This window comes from Schistocerca cancellata, chromosome 4 (genome assembly GCF_023864275.1).
Source record: "Schistocerca cancellata isolate TAMUIC-IGC-003103 chromosome 4, iqSchCanc2.1, whole genome shotgun sequence".
In the NCBI taxonomy this organism is placed as follows: domain Eukaryota; kingdom Metazoa; phylum Arthropoda; class Insecta; order Orthoptera; family Acrididae; genus Schistocerca; species Schistocerca cancellata.
In genome coordinates, this window is record NC_064629.1 from 174,045,067 (window position 1) to 174,068,387 (window position 23,321).

Sequence of the window (23,321 nt, forward strand, 5' to 3'; positions counted from 1 at the left end):
GACTCCAAGAAGAGATTTTACATCGAATTTGTGCATCAAGAGCCATGAGTAGAGTTAGCTGCTATGTCGTCTGCCACCAATCTTCACCACTGCTTCACAAACTTCATACACTCACTTAAGTAATGTATATGTGAATGGACCAGTTAATTTGTGTGTGGTTTCAATAATAATCACTTAAAACTTAAATGCATGTCCAGAACCATATTTTCAGTCCTGATCACGAACCTACACAGGGTATTCATCTAAGTACTACTAAAACTAAGTACACTTATTTAAGTGAAAAGTTCTTGAATTCACGTGTTTAAAAGTAAATTTTTCACTAAATTAAAAGGAGTAGAAAAATTTAAAGTTAAAACCACAAAAGTGAAGTTGAATATGCTTTTGCTAAAGTATCCTTAGTTTATTATAAAATATAGTTTTGTAGGATTACAGGGCAAGATTGCGTGAATATTATTGCAAAGAATACCTGCTTCACAGGTAATTAAAGTTCAAATACATATAAATCCTTAATGAACAGATTATAAGAAGAAAAATTATGCACCATTTTAAAGACAGTGTATTTTTGGTTACCATCATGAAAGGTTCCTTTTTGAAGTTAATTAAAGACAGTGTTGAATTTTATTGTCTTGTAAAGCAATTTATGAACTACTCCAAGTGAAATGAATGATTAGCTTTAGAGTTAGCCTTTACTATTGCGATAATCAAAAACTGAGTCCCCATTATATCCTCCAACTACACTCCTGGAAATGGAAAAAAGAACACATTGACACTGGTGTGTCAGACCCACCATACTTGCTCCGGACACTGCGAGAGGGCTGTACAAGGAATGATCACACGCATGGCACAGCGGACACACCAGGAACCGCGGTGTTGGCCGTCGAATGGCGCTAGCTGCGCAGCATTTGTGCACCGCCGCCGTCAGTGTCAGCCAGTTTGCCGTGGCATACAGAGCTCCATCGCAGTCTTTAACACTGGTAGCATGCCGCGACAGCGTGGACGTGAACTGTATGTGCAGTTGACGGACTTTGAGCGAGGGCGTATAGTGGGCATGCGGGAGGCCGGGTGGACGTACCGCCGAATTGCTCAACACATGGGGCGTGAGGTCTCCACAGTACATCGATGTTGTCGCCAGTGGTCGGCGGAAGGTGCACGTGCCCGTCGACCTGGGACCGGACCGCAGCGACGCACGGATGCACGCCAAGACCGTAGGATCCTACGCAGTGCCGTAGGGGACCGCACCGCCCCTTCCCAGCAAATTAGGGACACTGTTGCTCCTGGGGTATCGGCGAGAACCATTCGCAACCGTCTCCATGAAGCTGGGCTACGGTCCCGCACACCGTTAGGCCGTCTTCCGCTCACGCCCCAACATCGTGCAGCCCGCCTCCAGTGGTGTCGCGACAGGCGTGAATGGAGGGACGAATGGAGACGTGTCGTCTTCAGCGATGAGAGTCGCTTCTGCCTTGGTGCCAATGATGGTCGTATGCGTGTTTGGCGCCGTGCAGGTGAGCGCCACAATCAGGACTGCATACGACCGAGGCACACAGGGCCAACACCCGACATCATGGTGTGGGGAGCGATCTCCTACACTGGCCGTACACCACTGGTGATCGTCGAGGGGACACTGAATAGTGCACGGTACATCCAAACCGTCATCGAACCCATCGTTCTACCATTCCTAGACCGGCAAGGGAACTTGCTGTTCCAACAAGACAATGCACGTCCGCATGTATCCCGTGCCACCCAACGTGCTCTAGAAGGTGTAAGTCAACTAGCCTGGCCAGCAAGATCTCCGGATCTGTCCCCCATTGAGCATGTTTGGGACTGGATGAAGCGTCATCTCACGCGGTCTGCACGTCCAGCACGAACGCTGGAACAACTGAGGCGCCAGGTGGAAATGGCATGGCAAGCCGTTCCACAGGACTGCATCCAACATCTCTACGATCGTCTCCATGGGAGAATAGCAGCCTGCATTGCTGCGAAAGGTGGATATACACTGTACTAGTGCCGACTTTGTGCATGCTGTGTTGCCTGTGTCTATGTGCCTGTGGTTCTGTCAGTGTGATCATGTGATGTATCTGACCCCAGGAATGTGTCAATAAAGTTTCCCCTTCCTGGGACAATGAATTCATGGTGTTCTTATTTCAATTTCCAGGAGTGTATTAAGAAAGAAATTGAACTGTTGCTAAGCAAAACTGCTATATGTAGAGGAGTTTAAACAGTGTATATATGATGTTATTCATCATTATTTGTGTTTCTCGTGTCAGTCAAGATAGAAACCCCTCATGTCCAGGGACATTTGAGTATTTATTTAAGTAATGCCCTTGATTGTGGCTGTCATTAGTACAAGCATGGTGCAAATTTACTCTCCATAATTTACTGGTATGTATGTTATTGGTAACTGCTACTACACACAGTACAGAGTGCACTGTGTCAGTTTGTATCCCGTTTCAATAACCCATATTCAATTTTCTCAAATATATATTTCCAAATTAATGTGCCGAATTGGGCTGGCGACCGTTCATTTTTATCTTTCATTTATGATTTTATCATTTTAGTTAATTACCAAGATTAAAGCCCATTTGGTTTTTATGTTATTCCATCATATTCAAAATTATAGTCCGATACCCTTGCCCATTAGACACACGTGCAGTCGAACTTTAAAAATACTCTCATAGGGTGATATTAGAGTGTTTTACGGCTCATTAGAGTGTTAGATGTGCCTTTCCCATGACAGGACTAAAGATTCAGTTATTAGGGAAAAACGTTATTGTTATACCACCTTGTTTTTTTCATCATTCACTCCATTCACAGTTGGACGACAATGAAAAGCCTGGTTGATGTGTCTATCTCACTATAATCACCCTGTCCAAAGATGACTTTGAAGCAGTATAATTCATATAAAAAACTTTCAAGCTCTGAGATGACGTAGCCCCAATGAAGCAAGGCACAGATTATCCTTTCATGCTGAGCCATATGGTGACACTATGAGCCTGAATGTACTAATCAGTATGAGTTGCGTCCCTATAGAAAGCATGACCCAACGTACCACCAGCATTCATCCTGACTAACACAACAAGAAGGGGAAAACACCCACGCTCTTCCACCTCCATTGGCAAGCGAATACTTGGGTGGACTGAATTCAGATGTTCTAAGAAGCAGTTTAAACACTCTCTTCCATGAAACAAAACAACAAAAATATCTACACACCTGAATAAAACACGCAGGTATCAATTCCACTGACTCCATAGCACAATCCTCGAAATGTTCCCTATACAAATTGGCAATAAGAGGTGACAACGAGCTCGCCATCGCAACTCTGTCTGTTCGTAGTACTAAACGCCGAATAAAAAATAACTAGAAGTCAATACATCTCAAAATAGGTTCGTCAATTCAAGACCAAATCTAACCTCAAACAACCAGGGTAGAAGTATTAGATTGAGCATGAATATTTAATTGAAGAGAAACAGCGAGTGTGCTGACTTGATCACAAGCTAGAACAGCTACTTTCGAGACGCTATATTTGACTGGTTTAGGACAACTGCTTTAGGCCTAAACATGTAAACATGACAACAAAAAACGGTTTCTAAAATTCAGTTCTCATCTTCTCGAAGATGTGTCACATGTAAACACAGTGTCTGATGAACCTGTTACACGTACTTCAGCAGAACTGTGTGTGCAGGTAAACCTGAACATGTTCTCATAACCTGGCGTAGGTCGCGACACAGTTGCTTAGGTTCAAGTACTCGTCACTATGAAAGTGACATAGGGACACAGGTACATGTAGAACAGTGTATGATGGAAACCAGAGGTATGTACAGGCACGTTTTTGCCAGTCCTTCTCAGTGCACAAAGTTAACTGAGTCTGATACTTGCGCAGTATCTGCTGTAGGCTCGTTCATCCGATCCTATTGTTGTTCACAGGAATTCTCGATCTCCGCTGAACTGTACCCTGCTTGGTGTTTGAGAGCCTCTATATACGGCGTTTGGGGCTGTCTGCTAACAGATGGGACGTGACTTCATCGTTTTTTACCTCCAGTTCGTAGTCAGTGAGAGTCAAATCAGGAGTTTCTGATTATGTATGGCCTCTTAATGGACTGATAGAAACAGCTTGCACTGTACGTCTCTACCTAAGATACAAGGCTTACAGCTAATATTCATATTAGTGCTTAGATGGTTTTTCCTTTTTTTTGGCAATCGTTCATAATTCAGTCATTATACCTCCCTTATCAGGGTAAGATTTGTCCACAGATCTTAGGCTCTTTACACATGTTTCTTACTCAAGTAACATGTACATACATAAATACATGGGTTTCTGTTTTCATTTAACATGCAAACATATGTACATGCATATATTTTTCATTGATACAATTAATACATTCCTGTAATACAAATATGTTCAACATTTTCTCCATTCTTCATCTGCAGTGTTGTGTATCCAGTGAAGAAATACTAGGGTTAGGAATAATTTCACTTATAGGGCGCACTTCTCGTGAGAAATCCATTAGCTGGATCACAATGGACATACTCACGCTCATAACACTCCTGTTCTTTCCCCTTTCCTGCCCTGGATGCTCATTTGATACATCTAAAATTTATGTTTGTCACTGACATATTCTGTCTCAGATCTGTCATTCTGTTTGCTACAGTTGACAGGGTTACGTTAATAGAGGCAAAGTGACTGGAGGTCACCCTGTCTTTGAGGACCGAGCACAATGCCTCCCTCAACTTTACATTTCAGAACAAGTAAACTCGATTTTACCACAATTGCACATGTCTAAAGTTAAATGAACTGCTTTAACATACATGCAAATACTGTTTTGAACTTCTTATTCGTCAATTGTAGTACTACATTTGGTCCACAAGTCCTTACAACACGAAAATGTCCTCTGCATGGGCTTGTTAACTCTTTTTGACCTCCCATTCCTCACACTTCCGTCATGTAATAATACCTTGTCTCCAGCTTTGAATTCTTTGAGGTTTTGCGTGCAACCATAATGTTCCCTAGTCTTCACTTTACATTCCTTATTAAAACTCCTTGCCATCTGATCCATCTGGCTCATTTCTTTCTTTAGTTCTGTTATGTAAACCTCTTAGCTGTATAGTACTGGGGCCAGATTCAACTGTAGGATCTCAGGAATATTACATGTTCTCCCAAAAATTACTCAAATGCAATGAATCCAGTTGATGAATGAGGTGTGGTGTTATATACAAAAGTGGCAAAATTTAGACATTCAGTCCAGCTTTTCACATAATAGCGTAGATATTTTGCTAGCATTTTATGCGTCCTTGCCGGCCGTGGTGGCCGAGCGGTTCTAGGCGCTTCGGTACGGAACCGCGCGGCTGCTACGGTCCCAGGTTCGAATCCTACATTGGGCATGGATGTGTGTGATGTCCTTAGGTTCGTTAGGTTTAAGTAGTTCCAAGTTCTGAGAGGCTGATGACCTCAGATGTTAAGTCCCATAGTGCTCAGAGCCATTTGTACAATGTTTTATGCGTCCTTTCGAGTATTCCATTCATTTGTAGGTGGTAGGTACAAGATTGAATCTTCTTGATCTTCAGTAAACGACAAACCCTCATTATGATATCGGTTAGGAAGTATGTTCCTTGATCACTCAATAATACTGACAGTATTTAGTAACTGAAAATTATTCTATGTACTTAGAATCACACTGTTGTGTTAGCATCCTATTGTGCTATAAGCTCTGTTACAACGAATTTCGTGAGGGCATCCTGAAACGTTAGGATGTGTCTATTTCCTTTCTCTGTTATCTGACGTAGTCCAACTACGTCGATATCACAGTGAGTGAATACCTTGTTGGTTATTTCTGTCACTACTAAGGGCATTTTCGTCTTATTCTGCGTACCCTTGTTCTTCTGTTAACTCTCACAACCTCGAATGTACTCTTCTGTGTCTTTATTCATGCATCTCCATGATCTACACACTTTAATGCAGCTGTATATACGGTTGATTTCTGAGTGTCTGCCTACCAACGAATCATGAAATCGCTTCAAAACAGTTCACTTCTCCTTTTCTCTAATCACTGGTTGCTGGTCGTCTTGCTCTTCCTCGTCAACCTCTTCCACATTCGTGGTGACTGCAACTGGATTTTCTGGCATCTGTGACAATCCATCTGTTACTCTGTTATGCTATCACTTTTTGCATATTATCTAAAAGTCGTATTGTGCCTGTTTAACCCTTAATTCCATTCATCTTGAAGACAGATCACTCATATACTGTAACTTCAGGAAGCTAACTATTTTATCTTTCATTTCCTGGAAAGTTGCTTTCTGCAGAGTCGACCATTCATAGTTTGCTCCTTGCTTCAGTAATTCATGTAGTGGTTTCTTTATCCAACTGCAGTCCTTGATAAAACGACAATAAAATGGCACAATCCATAGATAGCTCTTTAGTTGCGTCGTGATACTGGGTCTTGGATACTCTTCCATCATGCTCATCTTCTGTAGATCAGGTTATAATCCTTCCATCATAATAACGTGCCCTAAGTAAGTTACCTCTTGTCACTTGCGATTTTAAATGCTGCTATAGGTACCTATCAAGTGCTTCTCCAAGTCTGGCATTATGCTCTTCTAAAGTAGCTCCGAATAGGACGACATCATCTAAATATACAATCATCTCGTGTACCTGAAGTCCAGTTAGTACTGTGTTTATCAGCCTCTGAATAGTGGCTCCACCATATGTTATTCACATCGGTAATATTTTGTATTCATAATGGAGTAGAGAAGGCTTTTTCTCTCTATCATCCTCATTTAACAGTATCTGGTTGTAATCTTTTGCACAGTCTACTGTAAAGTAGTGAAATACTTGGCTTTTCCTAAGCTATCTAACATCTCATCAATACGGGATACCGAAAATACAGAGCTACGGCAGATGTCATTTAATCTCTCGTGGTTCACAGTTATTCTTCACTTTCTCTTCCGTGAGGCGTCCATCTTCTTCGGAATCATCAATAACGGAAACTTTCACACATTTGTGCTCAGCATAATGATATCCTCACTTAACATCGCACCTATCTCGTTCCGGAGAGCTTCCTTTTGCGCCTTTGTTAGTCGATATCGTCGGATATTTACCACTGCCTCGAACCTCTGGTTTCAGCCTAATCCCATGCTTCACCACTCAGTGTACGTTAATCTATCTCTGGGCAGGTGAAAAACATCATGACATGCAATACAAAATTCAATAATCGAAGTCCTTTCTTCTTTGTTTAAGTGATCCACTTGCACCATTTCTTTTAATATGCTAATTCTTGACCTTGTCTCTGAGTCCACTGAAACTATACTACGCATGCAGCCTTCCTCGCCTTCTTCCAGGTGAGGTACTGCTTCTATCTTCACTTTGGGACATTCCAATATGACTTCATCTGCTAAGGTATTCAAAATACTCATGACACATGTGTCTCTCGGCATGGTTACTCCCATTTGCAACCACTGCTTCTCCACTTTTTCTTTGGTCAGACCTGTATTCTGCAGTTTAATCTTTGAAATCTTTTCTTCTCGTGGGCCCATCCGTATATCACACAGACTCTTTTTCCTTCGAATCTGCTTCTCATCTTTGTTACTTGTTTGCCTTAGGTGCGGCGCCTATCGCTACTTATTCCTTCTGAGTACTCAGTTAGGAGGTATCTCTTCTCTCTCGGCTCTGTCTGATTCTACCTAGATTCCCACTGATATCTCTGGCGTCGCACTTGCTGTCACTACCCGTTTCTCTCGGATGTCTAATGTTCGTTGATGGACCACTGCTCATCTCTCCAGGGCTTTCTCCCAGTCCACAAGATTCGCCAGCTCGGTTTCAGTTCCATCTGTAACTGTACTGGTCTGCCTTTGACCCATAACGTAATCTGTGGTTACTTTTAAACTCTCGCAGAATTCTCTGACTAAAATATCTTCATGCGGGGCATCTAACTCGTTCTCCACTGGATGAAACTTACGTTCAACACTCACACTTTGTCAGATATCCTCAGCATTAATATCTCTCGTCGTGTTACTGTCCACCATATCCTTTGGTGCTGATTCCTTTATTTTCTGCTGTATGAACTGTTGTTCCCATGCTTCCCTGTGCGCATCTTATAGTTACACAATCATTCCTACCCCTGCAGTCTACTGAGTATAACTTTGCAGCACAGGTCTACTGCATACTCAAGCCGTTCTTTCGTATCCTGGTTTCTGAGTCTTCATATTCGCTGTCCTAGCATTGGCATTACACTCTGGGGCTGCCCTGGTTCTTTGCAAACGTATGACATGGTTTTGTCTGACCATACGGCCTTGGATGCCTTTGGAAATCGCATTGATGACACTCCATCGGTCACAGGCTTCTAGTTTCCCTCTGATGACCTCTGCATAAAGTTTCCCCTGTCCTTCTCGGCAGTGGTGGAGGATGAGGTGACCATTTATCTGTTCCACTACAACTCGGATGCATGGCATCTATTTTCCTGTTTCTCCATAGTGCAATTCCTCACATGATGACCTCCTCTCTTACACCAGAAACAGTAATCTCTCAGGCGGCTGGATTCTCCAGACTATTGACGCTTCTTCTGTTAACGCTGGATATACTGCTTGTGCTAATGTTAAGTCCTCTCCTATTGCTCTCACGGCTGTTTTAATCCTCTTATCTTAGGTTCCCTACACCAACACTACTCACGTCAGCTTCACAATTAGAGCGTGGCTACCTGGAACCTCTGATGCCCTCATCAGTCCCTGGAGGGCTTCTCGAAATTTGTATTGCGATGTGTCAATGCGACTCGACCATTCAGCCATACTTTCAACCCTATTCTGCCTACTAGAGAATAATAAGCACACAAGGTATTCCGAAGTCCATTTTGACTCATAGTTTTCCAATAAAATTTTCACGTCTGCCAAAGTCGGTGTAAAATCGGGTATAAGTACTCTACTTCGAACTGTACCCACAATCCTAGTTTTATGAAACACAATAGCACACTATGAATATGGCTTGGGGTTAATTCGAATGCTAGGTCACAGCAGTCCACGAATTCCCTGAGTTCCTCTTTATTTTCATCAAGACCTCTAGATTAACTTAAGTGTGTCATACAAGACATGAGCAGGCACCTCACTACCAGATCCACATTAAGTGTTTTTCGTTCATCTGCATCAAACCAGTCTCTGGACTGAAGACCACAACAACAAACACTGCAAAAGTGGGAAGGACGTTCAGTGCTATGAACACAGTGAAAACCAAGTAGTAGAATCTAATGGCGATTGACACTTTAGGTGAAGTGTTGGCTGTAGGATAATGGGTTAAAAAAGCGAACAGAAGTTGCTATGATTGAGAGCTCCGAGAATAATTGGTGAAAATAATTGGTTATACTGGTGAATGTATCTTCAAAAGAAACTAGCCTTCTATGGATGCGACAGACCAACTGAGGTGGCACAGTAGTTAGATCACTGAACTCGCATTCGGGAGGACGACGGTTCAAACCCTCGTCCGGCCATCCTGATTTAGGTTTTCCGTGATTTCCCTAAATCGCTTCAGGCAAATCTCGGGGTGGTTTCTGCGAAAGGACATGGCCGACTTCCTTCGTCATCCTTCCCTAATCCGATGGGACTGAAGACCTCGCTGGTCCGACAGAAGGAATAGATGATGAAATAGGTATGTTTTCTGACTACGAGTAGCTGAGTGATCGTTGATAAGCATTATTATTATAAAATATTCTAACACCTTTTTTAACTCTTCCTCATTTAAAGTTTTCGTTTTTCAGGCTACATTTAGGTTCACTTTGAGCGCTAAGTGGTAGCAGCTAGTTGGAAACAGTGTTCCTAAGAATGCGCCACTCTGGTTACATAATGGTCTTAGTGTGATACATTTGTAACTTATTTGTACAAGGTTTACAAGGCTGGCATTCAAAGTACGAAATCACTTCAAACTCTATTTGTTTTTGAATAATGAGACATATTGATTACGTAACCATCTTGTACCATACTTAGTTTATTTATATCAATCAATCAATCAATCAATCTCTATATTCATCCATTAACAATATACATTTATGGATGTAGTCAATTACAATATAGTTTCTTATCTTTAATTTGTTTCAAAAACTTGGATAATAAATACAGATATTTTATATCAGTATATATAAATAATATTACTTTTCCATATTCAGATATTCTTCAATTTTATAAAAACTATGTGTTAGTAAAAATTGTTTAACATCTACCTTGAATTTATGAAATTCTTTAATTTTCTTTATTGTAGAAGGCGATGCACTAAAAAGTATTTTGTGCTGGTAGTTTACACTTTTTTGGTAGAGTGCTCCTTTGTGGGTGTCTCTGTGAAAATCATCCATGTTCCTTGTTTCATGGTTATGAACCTGATTATTTAATGTTGAAAATTCCTGGTGAGTTGTCAGAAAGCATACACATCCATAGATGTATAAGCTAGGAAGAGTCATTATTTTAAATTCTTTAAATATTTCCCTGCATGACACTCTGCAGGGAACCACTTTCATTATTGTAATAGCCCTTTTATGAAGTTTGAAAGCTTGTTTTGCCGTACCTGTATTTCCCTAGAAGATCACACTATATCTAGGCAAACTGTTCATGTAAGCACAATAGGCACACAGCAATGATTCAGTGTTGCAGCATTACCGAAGCATTCTTAGCACATAGCAGGGATTTACTTAATTTTTTACTCAAAACTTCTACATGCTTTTCCCATCTCAAGTGTTCATCCACCCATATACCGAGGAATTTTGTGTGTGGAACTTGTGCAATAACACAGTTCCCTAACTCAGCTTTTACTCTTCTTCTAGCTTTACTTTTAATATTACTGAAATTCAACAATACCGTTTTATCCTTATTTATGATCAAAGCATTATCACTAAACCATTTTGCTGTCTCATTTATTGTCCTAGAGACACTCTGCTGTAGATTATCCTCAGTATATCCTTTTATAAAAATACTAGTGTCATCAGTGAACATCACATCACCGTTTCTGCAACTGTCAGATGGTTTGGCAAATCGTCTATATACACCAAGAACAACAGAGGGCCTAACACGGAACCCTGGGGCACTCCATAGTCAGTTTTTTTTTTTTTTTGAAATCTGAAAGATATTCTTTGCCTTCATGACATATTTGTGCTTTCTGTTGTCTATCAGAGAGATAAGACTTGAAACATTTGAAGGCAAGTCCACGGACCCCATAACATTCTAATTTCATAAGCAACAAGTCATGGTTGATTAAATCAAATGCTTTAGATACATCTAAGAATATTTCACAGCTTAATTCGTTCTTGTCCAAGGCATTTAGAACCATTTTCATGAATTGGAAATCTGCCGTTAATGTGGATCTGTTCTTTCTAAACCCATTTTGTGCATTCGTCAGTATTTTATTTTTATTCAGGAAGTCAGCTATCCTTTCATACATTACTCTTTCAATTACTTTAGAGAAACCTGACAATAATGACACTGGCCCATAATTATTTATGTGAGCTGTACTATCCTTTTTGTGAAGTGGATTTATTATGGAGAATTTTAGTTTTTATAGGAACACCCCTGTCCTGAAAGAAATATGAATAATGTCAGTTGGGTGAGTATCTATACTTGTAGAACTGTGTTGGATTATACCTTGTCTGGAATTCTGGCAATACCACAAGACATTTTATTTTTTAGTTTATTAATAGCATTTGTAACATCACATTCTGTTACTAGGAACAGAAACATTGTCTTTTCGTAAGTTGGCACTTTTATGTTTTTGTTGTTTGAATTGCACAGTCTTTTAATTAGGTTCGGTGCTATGTTCACGTAATGTTCATTGAATATTTTGGCTACCTGTTGAGCATCTTCTATCACTTTACAGTGACTTTTAACTTTGAAATTATGGCTCTTGGTTTTACATTTTCGTATGCTGTTGTTTATAACCTTCCAAATCGATTTTGATTTATTGTTTCCATTATTAAAGTATGAATCATTGCTTAGCTCTTTTGTTGCCTGTAAAACATTCCTATAGACCCTTCTATGTTTCCTATAGTACGGTTTTATTGTTGTATTTATTTTAGCGTGTTTGCTTAGGTTTCTAAGGCTGGTTGCTGATTTTTAATCCCTTGTGTTACCCGTGTGTTTGTCTTCTCACTGACTTTAATTCTTTTTAACGGGAATGCTACATCATAGCAATATTTCTAATCAGTGAGAAAACTGTCATACTTTTTGTCTGCATCATCAGTTTGTTCTATGCCCCATTGCACCCTTTTTAGCATACTATTAAATACCCTTATGTTGTTTGCATTAATAAGTCTTCTTTGTACATACTTTTCAGTGACTGTGTATTTCTTATTGTTCTCATTCCTTATCACTATTTTTAAGGCCATATGGTCAGAAAAGCCTGTATCTGTTACGTCAACACTGTACTCACAGTATTGTTTGTTGGTAAATATCTGATCAAGTGTTGTTTCAGACCCATCCCCATATCTGGTAATTTCCTGCACTGTAGGTTGCATGTTGTATGTGTTAAACAGATTTAATAATTGTACCTTGTTCTTATTATTTTTGTTAAAATTAATGTTAAAGTCACCAAGAACTATTGGGCATTTTGACCTACCTCTCAATTCATTTAAAAGATCATCTATATAATATAAGAATTGGGTAAAGTCACCTGATGGGGAGCTATAGATGCAAGAAATGATAGTTTGACAGCCTGTAAGTTCGCAAATACAACATTCAAAATCTTTTTCTGTGCACTTCACCTTGCTAAGATTTACCTCCTTAGATTTAACATTACTTCTAACATAGATGCATACACCTCCACATCTATAAGTTTCCCTGCAAAATCTACTTACTAAATCAAAGTCTGGAATATTTTCTGCACAGATCTGAGTGTCCTGAAGCCAGTGCTCACTGATACACAGCACAGAAACCTCCTTAAGGTTATAGTTTAAAATTACTTCCAGCTTACAAATTTTGTTGCCTAGTCCTTGTACATTCTGATACAGTAAAGTCAAGTCACCTAGATTTGGTGCACAGCTCACTTTAGTGTCCCCTTCAGGTTTTGACGAAGTCTGATACATTTCAGGCTTCGTCAGCCGTATATGTTTCCCTGAACTGGTTCTGAGTTTTGAGACATATGTTCCAAATTGCTGATATAAGATAATTTGTTATGTACCATGCTAAGTATTTTTTGGGCCAGCAGTGTCTTTTCTATTCCACTTAGGCCTTGACCATGTATGACAAGTTCTCGAGCAGTTACAATCGCCAGGGGGTTCATGGCTACAACTGATACATTCCTTAATATCTAAAAGCATTACATTTTTAAACTGTTTGCAAATTGTTTCAAAATATTTGTTAGCTTTGGTTATTTCTCTGTTTACACATGATGCTTGAATTAAATCGTAACGATGAGGTATTTTAAATAATATAACATTTGTGTTTGTTAACCTGCCCAGTGTAGTCTTCTGAGCTGTTGTTGCTGCAGCTGTTTCATTATGCTATACATAATTGGAACCACCTATACGAACTGCAAAGTCACTCCTTGACAAATTTCGGCAATCTCCAGTGTTGGTGAGGATCTGGTTGAATCTTGTTCCAGGTTTCACTATGCCTTCAATTTTAATGTTTTTTTGGTTTGTCAGGGTCTTCGTTTTTGTAGCCATCCCTCTTCAAAAACCATCAGAGTAGATTCCTTTTCTCTTCGTATTTCTTGACTCTGTGCTCCATCTTGTTCTTTATCTGTTGCATTTGATACATTGTTTGTTTTATTCAATTTCAAAACAGGGACCATCAAATCTGCGTTGCTGCAAGATTTTTTGTTGTGTTTCTTTTTCGATGATTTAAATACATCTGCGCTTTTTGTGCCACAGTCCATGTTTTTCTGCTTCGTGTGTTTGGCTTCAGATGTGATTTTGTGGACTTCACTATCTTCAGGTCCATTATAATCGGGTATGTTACATATTTTAGGCTGAATGGTTTTCAACCTACAATCGTCATAGTTCCAGTTTTCTATGGTTATCTCCTGTCCCTTTAGTGAGGAATTTACTTTTCCACATCGAAAATGAAAAATGTTTCCACATTCCGCGCACTCAACACAACTTCTCACAGTTTTCATGCATTTTCGATAATGTTTATTAGTCCTGTCGCCTGTATTTTTACTAGTCAAATTTTCTGTACCACATCACTGTACAATGGAGATACGCATTGTTGTTGAAGTTCATCAGTTTTTAGTTTTAACCCACGAATTTCATCTAACAGAAACGCTATAATTTCATCTAACAGAAACGCTATAATATCGTCTTTGCTGTTTACATTTTCGTGCGTTTCGTCTTCGCAGCAATTCAAACAGTACCAAGTCTTTCGTTTTGAACTTACGTTTGCACATTTATACTGGTAAACCGGTTCACATTTTCGACACATTATTCCTTTGTCGGCACGTTTTTCACAATCGCAGTGGGAAGACGTCCCATTTTCTTGCAAATGTTCCGTGTTGGTCGTTGATGCTGCACACACAAATTCATCTTCGTATTTTTCAGTGTTCGCGCTTCTTCTTTTGTCAACTTTTTAATAATATAGCACGTCAGACAAGTATTATCACAATAAGTACTGACTTTTTCGCACATTATGCACTTTCCATCGTAATTTTTAATTTTACTTATGAAGCTATCGCACTCGTCATTTCATATTCATGTCAGTGGTGTTGTTTGCAGACACATCCCATATTATTTGCAAATGTAATACTCTCCAATCCTACATCCAAAACCATTCCACTCCGAGTGAAGTATTACCAGCAGATCTCATTATGGGAGAAAAGGCATGGAAATAACCGGAAAAATGAAAAGATATAGGTGTTGATCTTACTCATTGTCACACGCTATGCGAAAGCGTGGTTGGACTCCCCTGTTAAATAAAAAGATCAGAATAAAACGATCGAATGCTTTTCAATATAAAGGTTTCCATCGATGGAAAGTCATATTATAGTTAGAAGATGGAAATCTTGAAAGGTATGCGACTTATTGAGATCTATCACACGGTGTTCCTACAAAATGTTGAAGATCTTTGGATGGTTAAAAGTGCTTTGATGTTGCATGAAGTGGAGGGAAGCAATGAGTGGAGAATCAAATACCGTAAACAAAATGTAAGTGTGTATATATCGTGACATACATGATGTCATTCATGTCTGAATATGGGTTTAGAAACATAACTTGTTGATGTAGGATTAGTTCTGTATTTAGGTGTATGTACGGAATGTTCTATGCTGTCAGAGCTGCTTTGGTTTTTTTGCACACGCGTGTTTGTATGTTATGGTCTGATCGTTAAATCACAGTAGATGGTGTAGGAATCTCTGTTTCCTCGTCGTATAGTTTTGATGAAAGAATTAGGAAGTTTTGGTGTTCATTTGTGTGTATTTGAAAGCGTATTTTTTTTGTCTTGTTATTAGAAATCATGTTTACATATCGAATGTCAGGGAAGTAAACAAGTAACATGCGAAATGATTTGTTTGGATGCATATCACAAGCGACAAAGTAACATTAATTGGCAGATAATATGCCCTATTATTTCTTTTTCTTATAGTTTCCAGGCGTTGTTTAGTTAAATTCGAGTGGACATTAGCTATATCCTCGAATTTATATTTATAAGGGAAGAAGACAGAGAAATTGTTTGTGGTGTCCACAACCCGGCAAGCAACAACGAATAGTTCAGTTATCAACCAACTACGTAATGAAGTGAAATGTAAGAAAGTATACAGTTTCCTGGAGAAATAGTGATTTACAGTAATGCGTGTTTGTGTTAGCGCAAGAAAGTGCGCGAGTAATTGTAATAGCAGTAAATGATGTGATACGCACTATGCCCCTTTGTATTTGATGCCTCACCGGTTTGTTTGATAGTTTCGTCCATTTTCTGCCTTAAACAAACTCTCGTTTTGTGTCGTGACGGAGAGACGAATCACAGTTTTGGATTTTTTTTCAACACACTGTAATCTTAGGCAGCTTTTGGGAATAGAATCTAAGAACTTCACATTAGTAGTGACTCACGTTAAGCACCAGACCCTGGAGATTTGATTGTGAGAAATAGTTAAACGATACTTCGTGGAGAATGTAGAAGGAAATAATTATAAACTATGATATTGTCTAAAGCAGATTTTCAACATTTTAAAGTCGAGTTACGAATGTACCAACACGAGTACAACGTTTCGCAAATAAAGTGCGTAAAGAAGATCTTTCTTGGTGTATAGCTTTTTCACCGTATCATAGCTCTGTAATTCTCATGTGTTACAGTTGTATGCAGTTGTCATTGTTATGATGATAAGCTGTGTGTGATGCCATGAACCAGAATTCAACAGATCAGTTGATGACATGAATGCACATTATTTCTAGTTTTCATTTGCGTGTTGTTATTGAAATATATTGGCAGAATCACCTTTTCACTTTGGAGATAGTGAACTGTAGAATGTTTGTCGGAAAGTAGGAATAAACAAACTTTTATGCTGTTTTTTTTTTTTTTCTCTTTTCTTTCTTTCGTATTTTACATACTGTTCACAAGATTCAGTGATGACAAATAAATTTTAACTTTCTTTAAATTAATGTTTTGTCTTTTAGTTTCTGTATTCCCTAAGGTACCTGATTCCTGATGCCAAATAAATTTGTTATGCTCTTTGAATCTATAATTTTAGGATATTGTTAGACTTCCTAAAACCAAATCAAAATCTGTAGCCACAGTAATGGGATATCAGTAGTATTGTACCTACCTCCCAGGTGTAAATAATGTGGCATTAGTCTCAAGAGGAAAACTTGTGATGTTTTTGTGGATTATGTTCACTGTTTTACTTGCTTCAGTATGTTTGCTGCTCCTTCGTGGGTCATGTGCACATCAATGTATTATATTGTGGAAAATGCAAAGCTTGATAAAGCCAGTGTTTCAGATACTTTGTTATGGTGCTTCAGTGGCAACACTCAGGCAATTTACACAGCTGTTCTTCAATGGAGTTTAACGTTAAAAAATTATAACTCTAGATCGGATTTCATTACTATATGGCCATACTCAACCAATTGAGGTAGCTGGTATGAACTTTGTAAAGTACAGCAAAGTGTGTGTTGACAAAGGAAACTACATATTGGCTGGTGTAGAATAACTTTGTGTGATTCAGTTGCTGAAGGAGACATGATGTAATTTTGAGAGCTGCTTCATTTCAAAATTAGGCACAGCATTATTTGTGACAGAGCCCTCAAATTTTGGTGTGGCCTACACTGTAGGAGTGTGTATGGTACAGATAATTCTTACTGCCTTTCAGAACTAATTGCATCAAAAGTGGGATGTAAGAATAAGAGATTTTTTAATCAGTGAAATAAGCAGTTGACAACCATTTTCTTCAGAAGTTAGCTGGAAGTCATTGCTTTTAATTAACGCTGCTGTTCACAAAATGTGAGATCGCATGGAAATGAATTGGAAATATGTTTCACATCTGTGTACTCTGGTTTTCAGGTGTGATCTATTGTTAAAATGACAGGCTTCAGAAAAAGGTAAACACACAAATTAGGGTGAGCCAGTATCAAAGTTAAGAGAAACTTTGTCCTCTAAGATCTCTGGAGGGTACAAATATGGTTTTATCTCTACTGCATATTTTTTCCGCAGTATATGCTTTGTGTATAATTGTGCTGGCAAAACATACCATCAGAAATTATTAGGGGGAAAATATACAAGGTTAGTTAATTTGACAATTTTAGAGAGCACATGGAGATAAAGAAGCAGTGAAAGAGGAAGTAAAGTACATATGAAATCTGCTGTTTACACTGTAATGTCGTTACACTGTTTTACTCGCAGCATTTTTCGTGTGCTCCATTGCCACTGGCTGCTTCATAATGAATTATATACTCTTTGATTAAACAGAGTTTAGAGGTTGTTCACATATAGAAAACAACATTTTGCGTGTACCAAGTGAACTAGATTATTATTGTTATTATTTCATCATTGACAAAATAATTATTTCTGGTTTATCAGTGTTAAGATTGATAATTTGTTTGTAAAAGGAACACTAGATGAAATCTCGTGTCTTGATAGTGACTATCCCCTATGACGAGATGACTCCTCATAAAAACTAAAGGAGCTATGCAACATGTTTTCTAGTTGTTGAATATAAAATAGTAAAATCATATAAAATATCTGTTCTGAATATAAATTGACATCAAACTTCTTGACAACAAATGAGAATGAAAAGTTCCTGTCAGTGGAGGGAACATGTCCTCATCAGTGCATACATCATATCATATTTAAAAAAAAAAAAAGAAAAAAAAGAAAAAAAGAAAAAAAAAGTTTCAGTGTGAGACCCTACAGTTAAATGTTTTGGAGTGTTTAGAGTGTCAGAAGTTTCGTATTGCAGCCTTTGCATGTAAGAATTGGACACATTACAATGCACTATGAAGAAAGGTTAATTAAGAAAATTAGCTGCAGGTTGTACACCATGTACAGAATAAAGAAAACTTTTCCCTAGTGTCGTAGTACTTTTTTTTCCTTAAAATGGTTTATGACTAAGCTATATCCTTTACTATAGTCAGACACAGTTGACAGCAGCACCAAATTTTACATGGAAATTTATGCTTTAGAGACAGTCTTGGAAAATGGTATCCTACACGTAAGTATGCATTTCCCAGAGCTCACCATACTGCCTCAGAAGGTCAATATGGGGAAAATGCACCTGTCATTTATTGCTTTACATCCCTTCAAATTCAGGATAAAGGTGAAAGGAGAAAATGCACTGTTGCTTTAAACCCTCCTTAACATTTCTTCAGATTAAGGAAGAAAGTGAAATAAAGTCAGAGACTAAGTCCTTTGACAGTTGTCCTGTATCGTACTACTTCCATGCTAATGACTGTCATGGATTCTTTATAATCATCGAGTATTTTGTAATGGATTTATTGAATAAAAAGTACTCAATTAATTTATCACATCAAATTAGGATAAAATCTCAAGCTTCCAGCAGTTGTCTCCATTATCTTTGTTAGGAAACGCAGCTGTCACAGAGATGGCAGGAATTTATCTATGAAAGCTTTAGGGGTGTCCCATGTGTTCAGAGATTGTACTGGCACCAACAATGTTATGGTGTCTACTGCATCACAGTTCAAATGCTTTTTTTATTATCTCTTATCAAGTCCTCACGTTAATGCATTCTTAATGCATACCCTGTACCATATAAATTGTTAACTCACGTTCTGATCTCTACTGCCTCCTTGATGACAGAATCCCAGTTATTTTAAGCATTTGCCAGAATTTGCATCTGCTGAAATGATTTTGTACTCATTTGTAAGTAATTTGTAGTATCCCATAAAACTGTCGTGATAGCTACACTATGTGATCAAAAGTATCTGGACACCTGTCTGAAAATGACTTAAGAGTTCGTGGCGCCCTCCATCAGTAATGCTGAGATTCAATATGGTGTTGGCCCACCCTTAGCCTTGATGACAGCTTCCACTCTCACAGGCATACGTTCAGTCAGGTGCTGGAATGTTTCGTGGGGGATGGCAGCCCATTCATCACGGAGTGCTGCACTGAGGAGAGGTATCAATGTTGGCCGGTGAGGCCTGGCCTGAAGTTGGCATTCCAAAACATCCCAAAGGTGTTCTATAGAATTCAGGTCAGGATTTTGTGCAGGCCAGTCCATTACAGGAATGTTATTGTCATGTAACCACTCTGCCACAGGCCATGGATTATGAACAGGTGCTTGATCGTGTTGACAGATGCAATTGCCATCCCCGAATTGCCCTTCAAGAAGCAAGAAGTAGCTTAAAACATCAATATAGGCCTGTGCTGTGATAGTGCCACACAAAACAAAGGGTGTAAGCCCCCTCCGTAAAAACACGACCACACCGTAACACCACCGCCTCCGAATTTTACTGTTGGCACTATACCCATTCACCAGGCTTTCGCCATACCCACACCATGCCATTGGATCACCACATTGTGTACTGTGATTCGTCACTCCACACAATGGTTTTCCAATGTTCAATCGTCCAATGTTTACAGTCCTTACACCAAGAGGGCGTCGTTTGGCATTTGGCAGTGTGATTATGGCTTATGAACAGCTGCTCAACCATGAAATCCAAGTTTTTTCACGTCCTGCCTAACTGTCATAGTACTTGCAGTGGATCCTGATGCTGTTTGGAATTCCTGTGTGACGACCTGGATAGGTGTCTCCCTATTACACATTATGCTTCAACTGTCGGCGGTCTGTCAGTCAACAGACGAGGTCGGCCTGTACGCTTTTGTGCTATACTTGTTCCTTCACGTTTCCACTTCACTATCACATTGGAAGCAGTGGACCTAGAGATGTTAAGGAGTGTGGAAATCTCACCTTCAGACGTATGACACAAGTGACACCGAATCACCAGACCATGTTTGAAGTCCGTGAGTTCTGCGGAGCATCCCATTGTGCTCACTCACGATGTCTAATGACTACTGATTTGGTGTACCTGACAGTAGGTGGCAGCACAACGCACCTAATTTGAAAACGTATGTTTTTGGGGGTGTCCAGATACTTTTGATCACATATTGTATGTGGGATAGTGTATTATAACTGTTTCTTGATATAGCACTGAACTTAAATCACAGGGAAACATCATAAATATGATAAGAATCAATGCTGGCTAAACACTCTAAACCCTTTTTTTTTAAATACAAGGACACACGAAACTGTGCCTGAATAGACGGCTTCTGGTCTGCTCCTCAGATTACTGGAATTTATTCTGGCAGGAGAGACAGTTTAAACCAGCAGATACACTTCTTATGATTGTAACATTGATAGGCAGAATGATGATGGTAAGTTTATTTGCACTGCGAATGGGATTTGTCACACTGCTGAGGTATCTATTCAAAACACCTCAGGTCAGCTTAAGAAGTTGCCTGCCATCAGGACAGAGTGCAAGGTATTTTTATAGATTCAGATGAAAATCAAGTGCAGAGAACCTTATTAGGTTCCATTTAGTGAGGGTAAAAAATAATGTGTGCGTGTCACTGAAATTCCTTGACTATATCAATAGAAATTCAGAAAACATGGTAAATGTTCTGTAGTTGAGATTTCCTAGCAGATTAAAACTGTGCAGGTCCGGGACTTGAACCTTGGACCTTTGCCTTTCGCAGGTAAGTGCTGTACCGACTGAGCTATCCAAGCATGACTGTCAGTGCATCCTCAAAGTTTTACTTTGGCCAGTACCTCATCTCCTACCTTGCAAACTTCACAGAAATTCTCCTACATGCCTTGCAGGCTTAGTATTCCTGGAAGAAAGACTATTGCAGAGACATGCTGGAGCCACAGTCTGGGGGACTGTTTCACGTATAAATTTTCAGTCCACAGTGGAATGTGCACTGATTTGTAACTTCCTGTGGCTAAATTGTTTCCACAATATCCTTCCTTCCAGGAGTACTATTCCTCCAAGATGTGAAGGAGAACTTATGTGAAGTTTGGAAGGTAGGATATGAGGTAGTGGCCAAAGGATATCACGGGTCACGAGTCATTCCTGGATATCAGTTGGTAGAGCACTTATCCAGAAAGGTAAAGGTCTCAGATGCAAGTCCCGGTCTGGCACATAGTTTCACTCTGACAGGAAGTTTCAAATCAGTGGACACTCAACTGCTGAGTGAAAATTCAATCTATTTCGTAGCTGCTGTACTGAACCGTAGTTGGTCCCTGACAGCACTGGGAGATATTAGTCAGGCATTGATGGAATAGTGCAAAACATTTGGGAATTTTTCCATTTAATCATGCAAAATTGTTGCTAATTAATAGGTTTCAAATATATAGATCATGATAGTCATCTGCCTACTGCATGAGGATATTGAATTACACTGTATCATTGACTTTAATGAGCAAGTTGCTATACATAGCATTACAACCACCTAGCTAAATAACTGTAGAGTATCGTACGGAGTGCAATAAAATCTTGGCAGATTTCTTGCTGTACTATCTGCATTTTGTCCATGACATTTTGTAACTCATGTGTTATTCATCCGTCTTCTGGCCAGAAAGTGGAAGGAGATGACATGTCTTCCAAAATGCGGTGGACACATTGTGGATTGATGCTACAAGACAGTGGGGAAGATTTACTGCATTCATACTTTGCAAGAATCTTTTTTTTTTATAGTGATAGTTATATTTTTATTTTATTTCACCTGATTTGCCAAATCATTTCAGGACAAACAGAGGAAGTAATAGTAGTAACACAACCTCTGAATCTGAAGCTTCTGACAAGGAAAATGAAGAAATATCATTCGACCCGAGCTCCGCTACAGCTTTAGTAAATATTTCAAAATGTAGACCATTCTCGAGGATATCATGGTTTCTTATAAATGAACTTGATTCATTGCCAAGTTTCTGGCCTGGAAAATTGAATCATTCTAGGCACAAATTCTACACTAGTACGAATATTCTGCGGGAATGTTGTATCATTTTCACTCGATTTCTGTGAAAAAATGAAATTACTGCCCTACACAACCTGCTCCTGCAGGGAGCTCCTCTGGAAAATGTGTGCAACGGGGAGGAGAGAGGGTATAGCTACAGTTGCAATGGAATGTGTATTTACTTGGCTGGATTTTGTTTTGTTTTCCTGCTGTTCTTAGCCAAATGTTTTTATGTGCACTAGCTAATCATCTTAACAATTACAATGGCTAACATAAAAAACTAGAATGATGTACGAGTAGTTACCCTGAGCTCACTCTTGGCACTAAGTCAATCAAGTTTCATGTGGAAACAGCACTATACACATTCTGTCAGCAATCACATTGTGTTTTCATTGCACGACAAATATAATTCAAAATTGAAACAAAATGTGTTGCATTTGGTTATAATGACATCTGAGGTGTTACTGTTGACACAAGTGACCATGATCTGCAGCTATTTTGGTGCAGTGTTTCTTACAATATAATGACTGCATTCAAAACCATCCATGTGAAGACTTTCACTACAATTCAATCTTTGTGAACAGCCCTTCGCAGTGTTAACCAAGACAAGTGCACACACAAGTATGATTTCCTTCATAAATATCTAGACTAGTGTCAATCTAATTAAAATCCTTCTGGTTGCACTGTCACATCATCATATAAAATTCTGAAACACTGTAGTAACCAATGTTTTGGTTGGACTGTAGCAGCTTTCCTCGGGGCAAAGACTATGTCGTGAGATGACACAGCTATACACCCAGCTGGATTTTAATGAGATAGATCCTTCCTATTTTTGATCTCGATTTGTGCATTGTAGAAATATAGATGAGCAACATGTTATTCTTGCTGTCAAATAAAAATAAGGCTCATGACTAACAAATCAATTGAAAATATTAATTTAGAAGTTAGGCCAATAATCACATGGTACATACTACAACTGA

The 23,321-nt window shown here is 39.1% G+C and overlaps 1 protein-coding gene across 1 annotated transcript in view; it reads left to right on the forward strand.

Annotated features, from left to right (window-relative positions):
* The first annotated feature begins 14,982 nt into the window (after positions 1-14,982).
* LOC126183714 (RNA-binding protein with serine-rich domain 1-like) overlaps positions 14,983-23,321 on the forward strand; it is a 105,489-nt gene continuing 97,150 nt past the window's right edge. Inside the window, exon 1 of the mRNA XM_049925901.1 lies at positions 14,983-15,091. Coding sequence (XP_049781858.1) covers positions 15,042-15,091 — 50 coding nt within the window. The 5' untranslated portion in view covers positions 14,983-15,041. The remainder of the gene's footprint in view (positions 15,092-23,321) is intronic.